Source organism: Mustela nivalis (assembly GCF_964662115.1).
Source record: "Mustela nivalis genome assembly, chromosome: 6".
NCBI classification, from domain to species: domain Eukaryota; kingdom Metazoa; phylum Chordata; class Mammalia; order Carnivora; family Mustelidae; genus Mustela; species Mustela nivalis.
The window spans coordinates 40,211,119-40,230,816 of record NC_139025.1 but is presented as its reverse complement, the minus strand read 5'-3'; the positions used below and the strand labels follow the sequence as shown (position 1 = coordinate 40,230,816).

At 38.5% G+C, this 19,698-nt stretch overlaps 1 protein-coding gene and 1 long non-coding RNA gene across 15 annotated transcripts in view; one reads left to right on the top strand and one right to left on the bottom strand.

The window, feature by feature from the left end:
* Positions 1–12,445: 12,445 nt before the first annotated feature.
* Positions 12,446–19,698, top strand: part of LRRC9 (leucine rich repeat containing 9) — a 115,251-nt gene continuing 107,998 nt past the window's right edge. For 8 of the 9 annotated variants that reach the window (XR_014312863.1, XR_014312864.1, XM_082734957.1 and 5 more), the window contains exons 1-6: positions 12,446–13,164; positions 15,825–15,905; positions 16,166–16,384; positions 17,638–17,778; positions 18,321–18,384; positions 18,697–18,767. Coding sequence is in view for 7 of the 9 variants with exons in the window: in XM_082734957.1 (XP_082591083.1) it covers positions 15,858–15,905; positions 16,166–16,384; positions 17,638–17,778; positions 18,321–18,384; positions 18,697–18,767 (543 nt within the window). In the remaining 2 variants the exon portion in view is untranslated. The remainder of the gene's footprint in view (positions 13,165–15,824; positions 15,906–16,165; positions 16,385–17,637; positions 17,779–18,320; positions 18,385–18,696; positions 18,768–19,698) is intronic. The other variant, XM_082734955.1, reaches the window with a different exon arrangement.
* LOC309866914 overlaps positions 16,617–19,698 on the bottom strand; it is a 135,428-nt gene continuing 132,346 nt past the window's right edge. For all 6 annotated transcript variants that reach the window (XR_014312876.1, XR_014312877.1, XR_014312878.1 and 3 more), the window contains one exon: positions 16,617–16,829. This is a non-coding gene — a long non-coding RNA (uncharacterized lncRNA). The remainder of the gene's footprint in view (positions 16,830–19,698) is intronic.

Sequence of the window (19,698 nt, the reverse complement as noted above, 5' to 3'; positions counted from 1 at the left end):
ATATATATATATATATATATATATATATATATATATATATATCCATATATATCCATATTTCTCCATCCTGACTTCCAAGCTTACCAAACTGCTTATGGAAAGCAAGCCAAGCATCATAAAAGATCCAAAAAGATTTGAAAATCACAAAGATGATCCACCCCTGTACCTATTCTAGCACACCCAAACTATTGGGGTCTTTCCTCCCCCAAGCACATGTTCTGAACGCAACATAGAGGAATATTTCCCAAAGTATGCTCTGGAGACTACCTACATCAGAATCACTTGATATTCTTGCTTAACATGCTTAATCCTAGGCCCTATCCCAGACCTACTGAGTCAGATTCACTGGAAACGCCCTCAGAAATATGCAATTTAAATAAGCCCCTCAAGTTATTCTTATAGTCACTAAAATCTGAAAACTAGAGCTGTAGCAGTATCCTTCTTTACTCAGCCCTGACTCATCATTTTCACAAATCTATTCTGCAAATTTACCACTCCCCATCCCCTGCCCTACCCAACCACCTAGTCGAGAACACTTCAAGTTCTGGTCAAGAACTAGAGGAAGTTCTTGACCACAAAAGCAGCATAAAGCCTGAAAGAATTATTTGGAAAAGGACCGTGTTTCCAATAATGACAAAAACAAGCTGTTGCAACCAAGAACAGCAGTCAAGTGTCTAAAGATTAAGCCAAAGTTCTATTCATTGGTTGTCAGTCCCTACTGGCCTGCCAAGATCAGGGCAGACCAAATTAAGCAGAGACTAGAGCAGGTAACCATGGCCAAGTTATAGTCAAGTAGGTCAAGAAGTGTTTATAGCTAGGAACCCAGAAGGACTGGTGGAGCTGGGAGCATTAAATACTAGCAAGTAGCTGGGAGAAATGGGGCTTAAACAAAGGTATAGTGCTGGAAGAGTTAAGACAGAGGGGTGAGGAGACAGTGAGGACAGCTACAGCAGGAAGACATCATCGACAATACCCAGCAGAATTTGAGAAACACGCTAAGCTAGTAAAGGCTATATTACCAGACATATCAAGTCAATATAAGACAGTCAGTCATAGGACATTGGTAAAGGCAGAGCTATTTATAGTCTAGTAGTCCCTTATTATAGCTTTTAACCCAGTCAGCTCTAATTTCTCACAAAGTGAGAAAGGGTCCTAGTAGCTAAGTATATGCCATGATTTATAAGCTGCCTTCTGCTTAAGGTACCCACTATATTAATTCGGGCTAGAAACCAAATCCAAAATTATGCAGAAGAAAGAATTTGTAAGTTTATGTCACTGAAAGGTCCTTGGGTAGTGTTGCTTCAGGCTCAGCTGGATCAAGATGATCATCAGGGATCAGGATTTATCTGTATCTCTCAGACAGAAGTTCTCGCTACAGTGGTGGAAATTACCTTTGGCAGATCCTGACATCCATCCCACTAACTCAGTTCAGCCAGGAGCCATAGAAATGCCTTTACTGAAAGCTCTGAAAAGAACACCCTGGGGGGTGTTCTTCTTCCACCAGCCTCACTTGTGATATGTGCATTGCTTTAGAGTAGGGGTTGGTTGTCCTATGGGCCAAGGTGACCAACATGTCCCAGGTTCCTAGAATTCTCCCAGATTGATTGTTTTTTAGAGAGGGAGAGAGAGGGGGAGAGGAAGAGAGAGAATCTCCCTTAAGCAGGCTCCACATCCAGGCCAGAGCCACCAGATCCACGTAGGGCTTGATTCCACAACCCTGAGATCATGACTTGAGCCCAGATCTAGAGTGGGTCGCTTCACCCACTGAGCCACCCAGGCGCCCCAGGAATTTTTCCAGTTTTAAAGCTGAAAGTCTATGTCCTGGGAATTCCCCATAGTTCCAGTCAAACTGGGAAAACTGGCCACCTTACTTTTTCTATGTGGCACGAGTTCCCCACAAGAATAAACACTTCCGTTACAAGATGAAGAAGGAGAGAGGCTGGAGTACGGGGAGTATTTACTTCACCCAGGCCAGATTAATCCGGCACCTGCGCAGAAGCACGGTCAAAGCTTCTTCCCCTTCTCTATGGCCACCCTGGGAAGAGCTGTCTTTTAGATCAGGCGGAGCCTGTACGACTGCTCACGCCTCCACCTCAAAAGAGATCCTGAAATGTCTCTCCTGAGATTCTTTGCATCCTCTCCTGGTCCTTAACTGTTCCTAATTCCTGGCCTTGATCCGACTCTCTGATGATGTGGCGGCCTGCTCTTTAACTTTCATTCTTCCTTTAAAAAAAAAAAAAAGATTTTATTCATGTATTTGATAGATCGCAAGTTGACAGAGAGGGGGAAGCAGGCTCCCTGCCGAGCAGAGAGCCAGAGGCAGAGGGGGCTCGATCCCAGGACCCTGGGATATAACCTGAGTTGAAAGCAGAGGCTTAACTCACTGAGCCACCCAGGCGCCCCTTTGGCTTTCATTCTTGGTTCACACTGGCTTCCCTGTCTCTGTACCTCAGGGTTACTGATCGGCGCACTCCTCTGATGCCACCGCCACTTCTTGCTTGGATCAGTAGGGTCTCTGCAGCCGATCTGCCGCTAAGGTTTGCCAAAGCCTTCCTACTCATGCAGTTCACCACTGCCCCCACCTGTTTCCAGGTGGAATTCAGCCTGGCTGTCGGTCAAAATCCCTGCTCCGCTGTGAGACGGAAGCTTCATCCCCCTAGTCCCAGCAGGTAGCTCGCTAACTCTCCCCTGCGCACGCGCATCCGCACACACACCCTCCAGTCCTGACAGTTTTGCAACGCAGGCGCGTTTATTCCCATTTAACAAAGGGGGACACTGAGGCTTAGAGGAGTGAAGTAACTTGCCCATTCACGAAGCCAGTGTTCAAGTTACAACTCAAAACCTTGAGCTGTTTATCCAGAACCATGCTGACACTATTAGGCAATATGTTGGTGGTAACTACTTAAAATAGTACGATCACAACAATGACAACTTCTGATGGCATTTTTGTATAAAGTTCTGCTCAATGTGAGACGCTTCGGCGTCTGCCTTTGGCTCGGGTATGATCCCAGGGTGCTGGGATCGGGTCCCCAATCGGGCTCCCTGCTTAGCAGGGAGCCTGCTTCTCCCTCTGCCTGCCATCCCCCCACCCCCACCCCGCTTGTGTTCTCTCTACCTCTCTCTGGCAAATAAATTTTTTTAAAAATCTTAAAAAAAAAAAAAAGTTCTGCTCAATGTGTGTATATATCCTTATATCATGTCAATAATGTCAATATACTCAATAATGCCAAGCACATATGTGGAATTTTTTGAATTTTGAAACTGATCTTGACCTCTACAAGCAAAATAGTGAGAACATTATTTTAAGTGGATTTAAAACAATTGTTCCAATAACTAATGGAGTAGCTTCTAGGCCTAGAATTCTAAACTCCTTTACTCTCAGTTATGAATATTAAAATGTTTTTCTTCGTGGACCAAATGTTGTTCAAGACCAGTAGTTCTCAAAGTGTGGTGGATGACCTTCATGGTCTCTGAGGTCAAAACTATTTCATAACAATATTAGGGTGTAATTTGCCTTTCATTCTCATTCTCTTATGAGTGTTTGAAGCTACATGAGCTGAGATTTTGAGACAGACCAACTTCAAAAGCACATGTAAGAATCTTAAGTCAGACACTTGAGTCAGACATATTCTCTGAAGTCAGATACTAAAGAACTTGTAAAACAAAGCTGGGTTTCTTACTAAAGTTTTTCTTTCAAAAAGTACAATTATTTGTACAAACATGTTATTTATGCTAACTGTAATCATTTACTCTTTTTAAAGTAAACATGTTTTGAAGTTCTGAGTTTTAATTTCTAATATGGTAAGTATCAGTTGGGTATAACTCACAGCAACAGAAAATACTTGTTCTAATCAAGAAAATTTTGTAATGAAGTTCTAAACTTAAAGCTCTCTCCAGTAAATATGCTTTGATAGTCTAGAAAACTGGGAAAGAGAGGGATATTCTGAAAATTAGGACAATGTGTTATTATTATTTTAAAAACCCACAACACAATAAACCTGTAATTTGAAGTAACTGTCAGTCACTCATTACAGCTGTTCATGAATGTCTAGTATTGCTCTCTCCTGAGTCCCTGTATTTATGGCTCAAATAGTACCCCTAATGCTTAGGAACACATTTAAATTGAACTTAGAAATTAATAAATAAAACTAAAGGGAAGAAAATTAATGATAAAAATCGAAGAATGTTTTGAAAAGCCATGAAGAAATGAACATTTTATTTTCTTCCAATGGAATTTCCAGTTGGAAAATTCTTAGTGGCAATTTAAAGAATTGGGGCATTCAAAACAATGATTGCAGATGAATTAAATAATAAACTGAATGAGAAGAAGTAAAGATGATAAGTGAAGAATTCAAGACAGAAAGTGCATCCGAGGGAAGGAGAAACATCTACAACCAAAGAGCACAAAGATTCACCTGCAAGCATCTCATTTATTCTCTCGTCTCCATTCTCTGATCTACATCTTTAGAAGGGACTTCAATCTTTTCTAGTTTCTTTTCCCTTTTTGAACCCAATTGAGAGGCTGCAGAAATAGTTCTAAATGTGGATCACAACCATGATTAAACACATTAAAAAGAATTTGGTGTGGGAAGGGCAAGTGCTTTCTTTAAAATAATCATTTTTTTAAAGATTCTAATTTGACAGAGACAGAGATAAAGTACAAGCAGGGGGAGTGGCAGGCAGAGGGAAAGGGAAAAGCAGACTCCCTGCTGAGCAGGGAGCCCACCGTGGGGCTCAGTCCCAGGACCCTGGGATCATGACCTGAGCTGAAGGCAGATGCTTAACCAACTGAGCCACCCAGGTGTTCTACTCAACTATCCTTTTAACTCAACCACTTTTGGTTAGTAAAAAGATATTGGCAGTATTTCAGCCTGTATTTCCTGGGGCCACTGCAATGAGGAAGAGTATCCATCATTTCACAATTAACACTTGCCCACTAACCACTATGTGGAAAGAGCATTCCTGAGTCCTGAAGACAGAGATTGAGAGGGGGGCCCCATTCCCTGAGGGCTGCCCAGTCTGGTAGAGAAAATAGCAGTGAGGCTTAAAAGCACATAGTGAATCTCTCCCATTTATTTGACTGGATGACATTTTACTTCCCTTCATTTGTTCCTCTCTCCTGCTCTTTCTCAAACAAACCCAAGCTGTCTATTCGTGCACTCACTAAATTAAGTAAAAATGAGTTCATTTTAAGAATTTTGCTGTATCTGTTTAGATTACTCAAGTCACTGTATAAAACTTGTGCTGGGAACTCAATTACTTATCACCAGGCCTCAAGTCTCCACATAATTTAAATAATTTTCTGGAACAGTGATGTTTTCTGTGGGATCAGAAGTCAAGAATATTGACTGAGAGAGGAAGAATGAGAGAATTTTGATTTCAGCTTTCAAGATATATCTTGAGAAAGTAGGTAAACTGTCTTTGAACAAAAGCAGGAAGAGTATGGCTTTGAGTGTTTGTACTATCTGTAACCCTGATCCGTGGGTATTTACCCTAGAACTCATAGCTTTAAAAGAGCAGTGGTTTAATTAGAAATATCAAATATCTGTTTATTTAAATACTGAAGTTGTGTGTGGGAAACACAAAAGCAATAATGTATAGGCCCTTGCCTTCTGGTTATTTATAGGTAGTTAGGCAGAAAAAAAGATACCTAACAAAATGGTTAAATGGTAGCAAAGCTACCTGCCAAAAGGGGGAACGTGGCACTATCCTCCATTTAGCCCATTTTCTCCCTAGAAAACAGTTCCAAATTCTTGATTTAATACAACCCAAGTTTGATAACTGGGCAATTAAACATCTGCATGTGGAATACAAGACTGGGTCATGTCACATGATCTGGCTAAAAGCCAAGACTGGGGGCACCTTTCTACTATGGCAGAAACTTTTCTGAATGTTCATCACCCAAGCATAGTTCTGTGCTGCTCAAGTGGTAAGGTCACACAACCTGTTGAAATGTTGAATATCAGTAGGTTTGCCAGTAAACTAAGAAATCTGTGGGTTAATTCTACTAAAGAAGGTATAACCCTAAAGAGGTCTGTTTTACTTCTGATGGTGGGTATATTTAAGATAATCTTTTTGAAATCCTACTGAGTTTTTTCAAAGACCCTCTTGAAATAAAGATTACTGGTTTTCGCTCCTTATCTAGTTCTTTTTCTTCTGCAGTAGCAAAAGCTCCGATTTTGAGCTGGACATAGGTCTACCTTAAATTAACATTAAATATTCTGCCTCTCTTGCAGCAATCTGTGGACCCGTCACTAAGTTCTGGCTGATAGTATACAGTTATTACATAAAACTTTCTCCTTCTCCCCCTCACCCATCTGCTGGCTGGCAGGCACATGTGATGACTGGAGAAGATGCAAGGATCTTAGACTATGAGGTGACCCTGCTAATAAAGGACATACACAGAAGAGAAACAAGGTAGGAGGCTGGATCCTGACACCTTACAAGCCCCACACCACTATCTCCTAATTTTGTATAAGAGAGAAATAAATTTCTATCTTTATAAAGCTATGATTATTTTGTGATTTTTTTTTCAGTGCAGCCAAACCTAAGTCCAATATTCATCTAAATTCTAAATTGGAAAAAATTAAAAGCAATCATTTGGAACTATACAATTGAATATGGTAGCCATGATTCACAGGTATCTAATAACACTTAAGTTGTGGCTGGTCTGAATTCAGGTGTGCTGTATGGATAAAATATACCACAATTTTGAAAACTTCATATGAAAGAAAGAATGGCAAATAGCTCATTAATAACTTTTTATATTGAGTGCATGTTGAAATGAAAATATTTTGATATGTTGGGTTGAAAATACAAAAACTGATTTCACCTGCACTGGAAGGGCAGCCATCAACAACATAAGTCAAGCTACTGAATGGGAGAAAATATTTGCAAACCATACATCTGATAAGGGGCTGATATACAAAATATATAAAGGACTCATACAATTAAATAGAGAAAAAAAACCCAAACAATGATATACAAAATATATAAAGGGCTCATACAACCAAATAGAGAAGAAAAACCCCAAACAATCCTATTAAAAAGCTGACAGAGGATTCGAATGGACTTTTTCCAAAGACCACATACTGAGGGCCAACAAGCACATGAAAAGATGCTCAACATCTTCTCTAATCATCTTTCCTAATCACAAAAATCTAAATCAAAAACCACAAGATGTATCACCTTTGATAAGAAAGACTTATCAAAAAGATGAGAAATAATAAGTGTTGGCGAAGATACGGAGAAAAAGGAACCTTCATGCACTGTTGGTATAAAGGTAAATGGGCACAGATACTGTGGAAAAGAGCATGGAGGTTCACAAAAAAAATTAAAAATAAAACTACCATATGATCCAATTCCACTTCTGGGTATTTATGCAGAGAAAATGAAAACTAACATGAAGCATTATTTACGGTAGCCAAGACACAGAAACACTCTAAGTGCCCATTGACAGATGAATGGATAAAGACTCTGTGGTATATATATATATATATATCCATAAATAAAAATGAAATTTTGCAGGGCGCCTGGGTGGCTCAGTGGGTTAAGCCTTGGCCTTTGGCTCAGGTCACGATCTCAGGCTCCTAGGATCTAGAGCATCAGGCTCTCTGCTCGGCAGGAAGACTTCTCCCCGACCCAGCCTGCTTACTTGTGGTCTCTCTCTCACTCTGTCAAACAAGTAAATAAAATCTTTAAGAAAAAAGAGAATGAGATCTTCCCATTTGCGACCATATGGATGGATTTTGAGGGCATTATGCTGAGTGAAATAAGTCAGACAGAGGAAGATAAATGCTGTATGATCTCACTTATACCCAGAGCACAAAACCAAACCAAACCAAACCAAAACAACCAAATCATGAATAGAAAACAGGGTGGAGGTTGGGAGAGATGGGGTTTGGGGGTTGGGGGTTGGGCAAAGTAGGTAAAGGGGGTCAAAGGTGGAAATATTCAGTTATAAAATAAAAAAGTCATAAGGATGCAATATACAAAATCATAACGGGGGGCACCTGGGTGGCTCAGTGGGTTAAGCCACTGCCTTCGGCTCGGGTCATGATCTCAGAGTCCTGGGATCAAGTCCCGCATCGGGCTCTCTGCTCAGCAGGGAGCCTGCTTCCTCCTCTCTCTCTGCCTACTTGTGATCTCTCTCTCTGTCAAATAAATAAATCTTTAAAAAAAAAACAAACAAAATCATAACGGTAGTTAATAATACTGTAGTGCATATTTGAAAATAGCTAAGAGAGTAAATCTTAAAAGTTCTTCTCACAAGAAAGAAAGTTCTAATTCTGATGATAATGGGTATTAACTAGATTTATTATAGTGATCATTTTGCAATATACACAAATATCAAATTTGTACACCTGAAACTAATATGTCAATTAAATCTCAATTTAAAGAAAGACTTTTCTGATGATAATGTGATTTTTAAAATATTATAAAAATTAATTTCACCTGCTTCTTTTTACTTTTTTAATATGGCTAATAGAACATTTAAAATGACATATATGGTCCACATTTTATTTCTATTGAACAGAACTGATTAGAATATGGACTTTTAAATATGGGGATAAAGAGGTATGTTTACTGAAGATCAAAAAAGACAAAGATGGGGCGCCTGGGTGGCTTGGTGGGTTGAAGCCTCTGCCTTTGGCTTGGGTCATGATCTCAGGGTCCTGGGATCAGGCCCTGTGTCAGACTCTCTGCTTAGCGGGGAGCCTGCTTCCTCTTCTCTCTCTCTCTGCCTGCTTCTCTGCCTACCTGTGATCTCTGTCAAATAAATAAATAAAACCTTTTTTTTTTTTTTTTTAAAGACAAAGATGACAGAATCCATAGCATTTCAGATTTAGGTCAGTCAGACATGGGATACATGTCCTGCCAATATGGGGTTTTAAAATAAAATGGAGGACTGCTAATACATCTTTCAAAGAAAGAATATCTGGGATGATTTTAAATGTGATTCCATGTTAAAAGGTGAATTAAATGCTTAAAATCTCCTAAGCACAATAATTTAAAAACTCTGATGCAAAAGCTGCTGTTATAGGTAAAATTCTGTGTATTTATTAATACATATACATAAATGAAAATACATATAGGACATTCACCTTATATATGTATCAGCTTTTTACTTGTTTTCAAGGGCATGAATGTCTTTCTTATTTTTGATGTCCTTTCTTATTTTTTATTTGAGGGTCATTTGAAATCACTAATTACAGTCTAACGTTCTGCTTGGTGGCATTCATCTTGTGTTTGCACAATTAAAATTCTGCTTCCACTCAGGTGTTGGATTTGCAGGTTGGTTCATGAAGTGATCCTTCTGGCAGAGCTAGCAAGATGTTGCTAGCCACAAACAGCAATTGTGTTAGAGTTGCTTGTATTTGATAACAGTGCTGGATCTCTTTCCCAGGACCTCTTTTCAAGTACACAGATGTGCATATTAGCCGTGGTTTATAACGCAAATCAAGTGTTTCTGTGTAGGCTGGCTCTAAATTCTATAGATACTATCATCTTTGTGCACTTGCTGCTAAGAGGTAGATCTCTAATAACAGTATAGCACTCTATCACTTTCCTAAAATGGAAAAAGAGCTCTCTATTTTGACTTACAGAATATACTTTTTCAGTGTCAATGTGCATTTTCAATTTCAAACATTTGGATTATTCAAAAATACATCTAACCCAAACTATAGAAACAGGCTTTAGAAGGCAAACAAACAATACCCCGTTTTTCCTGTCCAAGCTTTGAATCAACTGGGAAATAGTTATGAGACATATAAAGGGAGCTTAAAATACGAACTTTAATACTAGAAATGTCATTGGGAAAATGGGTGTGTATCTGTAGAGAAAAGGACTAATATTCCCCCTTCCAAACAGATCTTGCAACAGTCTGCCTGAGGAAAAGTTTGGTATGGTGAAGGTTCACTTAGGCAAAACTGTTGTTTCCCACTAGTCTGGGGCACAAACAGATGAAAACAGGAGAAAATCTCCAGTATTTTAAATCCTGTAGTAGATTAGCTTCACCAAATCAAGAAAGGTAAGCCAATGATGTGGGGTGGGGGAGGGGCGTCTCATGTTTGATCTGTTAACTTCTCAAGTATTTTATTATAAAATATTAGAAATGAAAAGAATGTGGATAACTATATATGGAGTCAAAGCAGCACTGGTTTGGGATACGTAAGCTAATACTCAACTACATGTTGTGATGTATAAATTTTAAGGACATATTCTTAATCCATTCATCTATCAATAGACCTTGGGTGCTCCCATAGCTTGGCTGTTGTAAATAATGCTGCAATAAACTTAGGGATGCATGTATCTTTTTGAATTAGTTTTTGTTTCCTTTGGGTAAATACCCACTAGTGGAATTACTGGGTAATATTTCTATTTTTAATTTTTTGAGGAACCTCCATACTGTTTTTCACAGTAGCTGCACCGATTTACATTCCCACCAACTGTGAATAAAAGTTCCCTTTTCTCCCTATCCTTATTCACACTTGTTCCTTGTCTTTTTTTCTAATGGCTGTGAGGTGATATCTCATTGTGGTTTTGATTTGCATTTCCCCAGTAATTCTACTTCTGGGTATTTACTTGAAGAAAGCAAAAACACTAATTCAAAAAGACATATGCACCTCCCTATTTACTGCAAAAGCTCAAGGATGTGGCCAGTCAGCAATTGAGTCAGAGTTCTGTTGTAGCTGTAGGCTAATAACCATTGGTGATTTGCCAAACTAAAGACTTTGTCCTGAGTAATTCTCAAAAGAAGAATTTCCTGTTAACATATTCCAGATGGTATTTGGAGCAAAAGGTGATTACAATTAAAAGCCATAGATAGAACACAAAACCTAGAAATAAAATCACTTGTTTATGTAACATAAAGAAAACTGTATTACTGGTTTGGACAGACATAACCGATTTCTAACAATATACTATAATAATCTCTATACTTTATCCAAGAGCTGCATTCCCCCCAAATGAGAAGCTTGGTGTATAAAATTCTCCTCATTAAATCAATTACCCAATTTCTTGATCTAAAAGTTGAGGTGTTTTATTTTTCTTAAAGATTTATTTATTTGACAGACATCACAAGTAGGCAGAGAGCAGGCAGAGAGAGGAGGAAGCAGGTTCCCTGCTGAGCAGAGAGATGGATGTGGGGCTCAATCCCAGGACCCTGGGATCATGACCTGAGCCAAAGGCAGAGGCTTTAACCCACTGAGCCACCCAGGTGCCCTAAAAGCTGAAATTATCTTTATCTAGTATTATACCCCAAGATGAGTATCTGCTTAGACAGGTCTTGTTTAACTAGGTTTTCAAATAATATTAAAAATATTAAAAATACAAATACAAGTCAGATTTCTCTGGTATTTGTTTTAAACCTCTAAGCCACAAATATTTTAATTAATTTATTCTTAACTAATTAATGACGGATGGGAACAAATTCTTGTGACATAAAATATATAGAGGGAACGTTAATTTACTTTTTTAAATCTTTATGCATTTACAGTCAACATTATAGAAAAAATAAGTGAATCATGACAAATGTTGAATTGTTAATAGTTATTAGAAAAATGGAAAAAATTTTTTAAAGTAGGTTCCCCGCCAAATGTGGGGCTTGAACCTATACCCTGAGATCAAGAGTAGGATGCGCTACCCACTGAGCCACCCAGGCGCCCCTGGCAAGAAATATTTTTAAAATCTACATTTTTGTTTCTATTGAGAAAGTAGCTTGAAACTCAGGTCTATTGAATGAGGCGGCCATCTGGTGACGGAAAAGGGCACTGCCGGCCCGATCTTGCATTAACTGAACGTCATAGATGTTCTGCACAAACCAACTGAACCACAAAAATTTCAGTAGCGCTGTCCAGCAGAAACATAATAGAATTCACATATGCAATTTAACAATTTCTAATCACTGCTTTTAAAAAGCAAAATTCTAATATCGCATTTTTATTTAACCCGATATATCAAAAATATTGTTATTTCAGCATAGAATCAATACACAAAGTTTCTTTCTTTCTTTCTTTTTTATATTAAGCCTTCAAAAGACAATGCGTATTTTATGGTACATCTCAGGTCGGACTAGCCACAGTTCAAGTGTTCAAGAGCCACGCTTGGCTGTGGCTAGTGGCTCCCCTATTGGACGGGCAGATCTAGGAAATGGAGAGCTACATTTATTTTGAGTTGCCTTTTACTACGTTCATTCATTTCTCATCCGTTCTGACCACTCTTTTAGAAGTTCCTTCCTGGCGCCTGGGTGGCTCAGTGGGTTAAGCCGCTGCCTTCGGCTCAGGTCATGATCTCAGGGTCCTGGGATCGAGTCCCGCGTCGGGCTCTCTGCTCAGCGGGGAGCCTGTTTCCTCCTCTCTCTCTCTCTGCCTGCCTCTCTGCCTACTTGGTGCTCTCTCTCTGTCAAATAAATAAATAAAATCTTAAAAAAAAAAAAAAAAAGTTCCTTCCTTTCCCTTTCCCTCTTCGAGACGACCCTAGGAGGGCCCATCTCTTCCCCAGAGGGCAGCGGGGCGTTCGTTTGCTAGTGCCGTCCTTGGAATCGGCTCGTCGGTGCTCGGCAGCTCAGGCGGAGGTCAGCTACATTCCTAGGGGGATCGGAGGCCACGCCAGGGGATCGGGGGCTGTCCTGGCTCTCCAGTCGCCTTATGACATCACAGCGCCATGACTGAGGTTCAAGTCCAGCGAGGCTCCGGGCTTCCAAGCCTTTGGCTGGAGGAGGTCACACGACTAGGTCCCTGTCACTATGCCCAGAACTCGGTGTTTCCCGTCCGGTCCCCTGATCCAGCGAAGGCAGGTGAAAAGATGCGCGCTGGCACAAACAGACCCGCGAGCGAAAAAGTCCCTACCATTTCCCAGCAGCACCAGCGGGGTCTTCCGGGTGGACCCCTACCTTTGCTGATTGGTTGGAGGTTGCCGCCACGTGACCTAGAAACTGACTCGGCGGCTGCTTTCCCCGCCTCTGTTGTCCCCCTCCCCACTCCAAGGTCTGGGGAGGCGTAGGGCAGGTTTCCTAGGCAACCGGAGCTGGTAGTGTACACACAGCAGGCCCCGGATTAGAGAGGAGGGTGTCGTGCCCGCTGTTGCAAGACAGGGATTGAGGGGTCGGAGTGGACTCTGGTCTGTCTCGGATTGCCCTGGAAGCCACCATCTTTCTGGGATAAGGTGAGTGTGTCACCTTGTGGCCTTCGGGTCTATGTCACCTGTCTGCAGGCCCCAGGAGTCTTTGTTCTCCTGTCCTCCCTCTCTGCCCGCCCCCGAGAGGAAGATGGGAGACTAGCAACGTTGAGGCCAAAGGACCCCGGTAATGGCACAATGGAGATAACAATAATGAGATACGGACGTGTATTTATTGGAGGCTGACAGGGTGACCACAGCAAAAGTTAAGAGGAGGAGGAAAGGAAAGGTGGCCCACAGTCACCTGTGCAGACTTTACTGCCCACGTTAAGGTCCAGAACTGAGAAAAACAAGTGTTCCTTGGCCAAACTGGTTATTGCTCACCTAGGGCCAGAAGTGTGTTTGTTGTTGGGTCCATCGGTGCTAACAGATTGATTCTGATCTTTTTATACCCAAGGGAGGAGACAGTTTGATCATACAGAGCTTCTAGTTTGTAGAAAAGAAATTTGATTTTCTCAGAATACTACCCTACCAGGCTCTCCTGGCAGACAGAAACATGGTGCTTTACACCCTAATTATTATTACACTCTGGTCATGTACACCAAATATTTACATATTATTATATATATATATTCCAAGTTATACCATATAGAACTGTAGCATGACAATTTAAACTGTTGAACAAATTTTATGGAACACCAAGCAGGTGCCAGGCACCGTGATAGGTTCATTGTCCCTGCCTTCAGTGAACATGTAACCTCGTAGGAAAGAAAGACCTGCGAGCATCACAATACAGTGGGACAGGTGCTATATATAGAACATATGCAGGCCCTAACTAGAATCACAAGGAAGAGAATGATTATAATATTACCAGAGAGAATTAAAATCTTCACCAAGAAGACCCTTTCTTTAAATCTTTAAGGATATACGGAGTATGCCATAGAGTCAAGGGAAAAAGACATTTTAGGAAAGGAAGACAGCATATGACAAAATACCCCAGCCCATATGACAGAAATACCCCAGCCCATTCAGAGAACGATAGTTCTCTGAACTATAGTTCCCCAGATTCTGAGGGTGTTGGGAGTTTGTGGTTGATGAGCTTGACAGGTAGGCAGGAGTCAGAGCATGGATACCATGAATGCTTTCCAAGGGAAGAAGCGTAAACAGGTATTTACCTTTCAGGATGCTGGCCGTCACAGTAGTGTAGAGGTTGGAATGGAGGCTTCAGGGCCTACCATAAATTGGTTTGTTTTCAAATTTTATGTGAACAGAGCCACATGGTATAAACCTCACTGTGTGCGTATCTTCCTTTGCTCAGCTTGTGTTTGTGGGAACATCCATGTTGTATACAACAATAGTTTCTTTCTCATTCCACTTCTAGGTGTAAACTCAGACTTAAGTGGACCTAATGTCTTGCATGATAAAACTGTTCAGGGAAGCACTATTGATCTCCAAACTGGAGACATTCCAAACATCTCCTAATAGTAGAATTAATATAAATGGTTTATATATTCATACTATACAGTACTAAACACACTTTTAAGAAGTTTTTTTTCTTTTCCATTTTTACCTAGTTCTATCCCTATCCAACCTCTTGTGTGTATTATAACCACACTAGTTTTCACCTGCATCCAAGGCAACTCATGTTACCAATTTAGTATGTATCTTTACATATTTTCTCCTTATGTAATCATATACACATGCATATACATATATATACATATACACACAGATGTACACCCATACATAACTACAGAGGAATTGTAAAAAGTGTGTTCACAATATACATCATACCTACATTTCGCTTTGTCATGTCATCATATTAAAGCCTAGATCCCTATATTTTATTTTATTTTTTAAAAATATTTTATTTATTTGATAGAAAGAGAGGATAGCCACAGAGGGAACACAGCAGGGGGAGTGGTGGAAGGAGAAGTAGGCTTCCCACAGAGCAGGGAGTCGAATGAGGGGCTCAATTCCAGGACCCTGGGGTCATGACCTGAGCTGAAGGCACACACTGAACTGAGCCACCCAGGCGCCCCTAGATTCCTATATTTTAAAAATATATATCTGGAATAATATAATGAATATTATAAATTATCAAAAATTGAGTTTTTATTATAGCTTCTTAGGTATTAAGCAGTTCATATAATCTAAAATGAAAATATTGGCTAATTCATTTTATTAAATATTTATTCCCATGCCAGGTATGTCACAAAACCCTGAGGTTTCTTTTCTTTGCTAGTACACTTAGCTATGTTCAGTTTTAGACACAGCAGTATAATAGGAAGGATACACTAGATCCTGTTCAAAGGACAGAAATAGTTATCTCTTGTGAGAGAACTAAAGAGATGAACTGGGGAGTGAGGTAAGGTTGTAGACGAGAGATGACCATGTTCTTCAAGTATGAAAGGCTTATGACATGGAAAAAAACAACACTGGTCTTATTTGAACTCAGGGGTTAAAATAACAATGGAGTGGAGTTATGGAGACACAGAATTAAATTCAAAATAAATTGATTTTCTAACAGAAAACTTTAGAGATGGAATGGACTGTCTTGGGGACCAGACAGATAGCTGGTATTATACTGTGTGAAAATTTCAGGCCACATATGGGTAATTCCACCTAAGTAGCTTTAAAGCCCCTTCAACTTGGAATAACATGACTCTAGAATTTGTCTTGTTTCAACTTTTCATTTTCCTTAACAGATATATTATTATGACCTTTATTTTTAATGGAAGATGATTGAATGTGAAAACCTAAACCAGGAGGAAATAATTAAAGAACTGGTGAGTCAAAGCCAAATTTCTTTACAATTACATTTGCAAGAATATTAAATGGAACATTTTTACACTCCTTTCTGGAGCTGACCTAGATTTCTTTTACCCCATTGCCTTTGAAAGTAGAGAAAAACCATATATATGGTATAACTTACCTTCTTGTGAGTTAAAATGACATCAGTGTGATTGACAGTTTATAATTTCTAATAGCAAAATAATTTTTAAATTATTTTAAATAGGCAATAACCCAATTTCTTTTTTTGGAACAGTGTTTATGCAATGGTTTGTCTTATGAGATGGTTGGACAAGAAGGATCAGATACTTCAAAACTGGAGATGTTTTTCTCAGGGTATCCCCGTATAGTTGGATTATCATTATTTCCTAATTTAACAAGTCTCACAGTTGTTGCTCAAGATATAAAAGAAATTTCAGGGCTAGAAACTTGTTTACAACTTAAAGAACTCTGGATTGCTGAATGCTTCATAGAGGTAAGTCTAAACATAACCGTATATGAAGTATTTTATGCTGAATTCTTTGGCCTTGGAAAGATAGTTCCTTGAAATATATGTATGAGTCATGGATCAAAACAGATGGAGAGGGCCATACATGATGAAGTAAAATAAAACCCTTTACCCAGTAAATCAAAACAAACAAAACAAATGGGTAAAATACAGAAATAGATTTCTACAAAGGAGAAAATAGAAAGAAAGACTCAAAATGTAGACATATTTTACTTTATAGTAATCATATCAGATCTAAATAATGCCCAGTATTGCTTAGTAGTAAATTGGTTTACTTAGTCACTCGCTATTGGTTATGTGAAGATTATAACATCTAGGGGTGCCTGGCTGGCTCAGGGGAGTATGCAACTCCTGATCTTGAGGTTGTGAATTCAAGCCCACCTTCGGTACAAAGATTACCTAAAAATAAAATCTGAAAAAAGAAAAAGAAAATTGTAACATCTGTAGTGAAAAGCAAGATTGCAAAATGTATCATGAGTCAAGGAAAGGTGTATACCTTTCAACTCAGAAATCCCTAATTCAAGATTTAATCCTAGAGGAGTAAATCAACAGCAGAAAACAACATAAAGTTACCTGTTGCAGTACTATTTATAATATTTAAAAAATTAAACAAATATTTCACACATGGGTATTTTTAAGAATGTTATTGTAGTTTATATAATATTTTTTAATTATTAAGTATTATTTGAATGATTACAGAAATGTTTTAGATGGTCTTAAGTTTAAAAAATCTACAAAATTATATAGGTATAATGATTATAGTATAAAAATAGATATAGAGTTAAAATTTTAAAAGAATATGAACATTGGAAATAGTTGTATTTAGGTAGAAGGATTGCACGGTTTCTCTTTTAAAATGTTTAGTTCATTTTGAGGCTCTTGTGTGGTTCAGTTGGATAAGGGTCCAACTCTTGATTTTGGCTCAAGTCATGATCTCGGGGTTGTGAGATGGAGCCCAGCCTGAGACTTCGAGCTCAGAGTGGAGTCTGCTTGAGATTTTCTTCCTTTCCTTCACCAATTCCCCCAATTAATGTGCATGTGCTGTCTCTCGCTCTCTAAAATAAATAAATTTTAAAAATCTTTAAAATGTTTATTTTGTTGGATACAGATTTTTGCAATAAAATGTGATTTTAAAAAGAAAATGTACTTATAATCTATTTTATTAAAAGGGTAATGCGAAAACATAAGTTAACACTCTTCAGTCTCTTTTTTTTTAACAGAAAATTGGAGGTCTTCAAGAATGTAGAAATTTAGAAAAACTGTATTTATATTATAATAAAATTTCCAAAATAGAAAATTTAGAGAAATTATTCAGATTGGAGGTTCTCTGGCTGAATCACAATACAATTAAAAATATTGAGGTAAGATTATTTCAGTAATTTGTATGTAAAGTCAGTTACCCCTGTGGAGTTTTAATCACAATGTCCAAGATCATAGTAAGGACATATTTATGACTAGCTTAATTATTGTTAAGAAAAACTAACATGTATATAGCATTTTTAATGTGTGGAAAACTTCATATGCCATGTTTTCTTTACTCGTCCCACCAAGCCTGGGAGGTAGGATATTATTTCTTCCTTGAAAGTTAAAAAAAAAATGGAGATTTAGCGAAGTTGTATATATAATTTGCCAAAGATTATAAACACACTCTGTGTGATGTGTTTTTCTTCCTACTCATCATCTTCCTTCTCCCCTCCCCTCCCTGTTCCCTATTCCAATAATTCTCTCTGTGTTCCAGAGAAACAAAGATGACTGCATTAAAGCACCTACTTACTTCTGTGCTTGTGAAAGTACACAGTACCCAGTGCTCAGAGCACTTGGAGAACTAACCAGATTGATCAGATCATTTATAAATATATATTTTACTGACTTCTTCTAAATGATATATTGTCTAAATTTTTAGGGCTTGCAAACTTTGAAGAATTTAAATGACCTCAACCTTGCTGGAAATCTAATAAGCAGCATTGGTATGTATTATTTCATTTGGAATATGAGATAATGCTACAATAGTTTTTTATCAGTATGAAAAGTATATTCTTAGATTTCTTTTTTTAGATTCTTTTGTATGATATTTTGCAGAGCATTTCTAAATCTATGATTATAGGATGTGAAAATACTAATCAGTTGTTACTAACTATACAGTGTTACTGTTAGCCTTACTTATATGCAAGAAATGGTGATCATATACACCATATACAACTACGAAATATGATAGGATATGAACAGGAGGTAAAAAAAGAAAATTTAATTTTTCTTCCATCTTGTTTTTTAAATTAAAGGTCGATGTCTTGATCCCAATGAACAACTGGAAAGATTAAACCTTTCTGGTAACCAAATATGTTCTTTCAAGGTATGTTTAAGTGGAACAGTCTATATTTAACAACCTAGGTCATGAACCATATTATTACAGAAAATGCACTAAATTGTTCCTTCTTAAGGGGCAATTTAATTATTTTGGACTATTCAATACTCTAGGAAATTTTAGAGGCAGCTGATTAAGTTGGCCCTAATGATCTCTGACACTAGTAAAACCAAACAAGAAACTATTTATACTTAGCTTAGTTTTCATCTGATCTTTCTGGCTATCCCTCTGGTTTTTCAGCTTCTAACATCTAAAAAATGGGTTGTTCCAGGTTAGTCCCAGGATCTTTTCTCATTACTATCTGTATTCCTTATCTAAATAATCTCATCATCTTATGACTTTAAATATCTCTTCTTCATTTGTTAACCCAACTTCCTACTTTCCCTAACAACTATTTCTATTTCTACTTTCCCTAATAACTCCCCAGAACTATAGACATTCTGCTATCCTAACTCAAACTGATTTCCTCTGCACTGAACCTTCTTCTTCTGCAGCCTTCTGCACCTCTCTAAATGGCATCTCCATTTTTCTAATAACCTAAGCCAAAATCCTTAGTCATTTTTTTTACTCCTCTTTTTCCTTCATAACCCATATCTAATCCATCAACAAATTCTATTGGCTATATCTTCAGATATGTCCAGTCTGACCATTTTTTACCACCTAGATCTTTATTAACCTGGTTCAAGACACCATTATCTCTAACCTGCATTCGGGGGATTGGGGGAAGCCTTTGAACAGGTCTCCCTGTGTTACTCTTTCACTACTATGAGTGTTTTCTACACGGCAACCTGCTGTGTAGAAACCCGCTCCTTAAAAAATATGTCAAATAAAATCAATCTTCTGCTCAAAATGCCGGTGGCTTCTCATCTCTTTCAAAGAATTCCTACAGTGGCCCACAAGATTCTATATAATCTAGTCT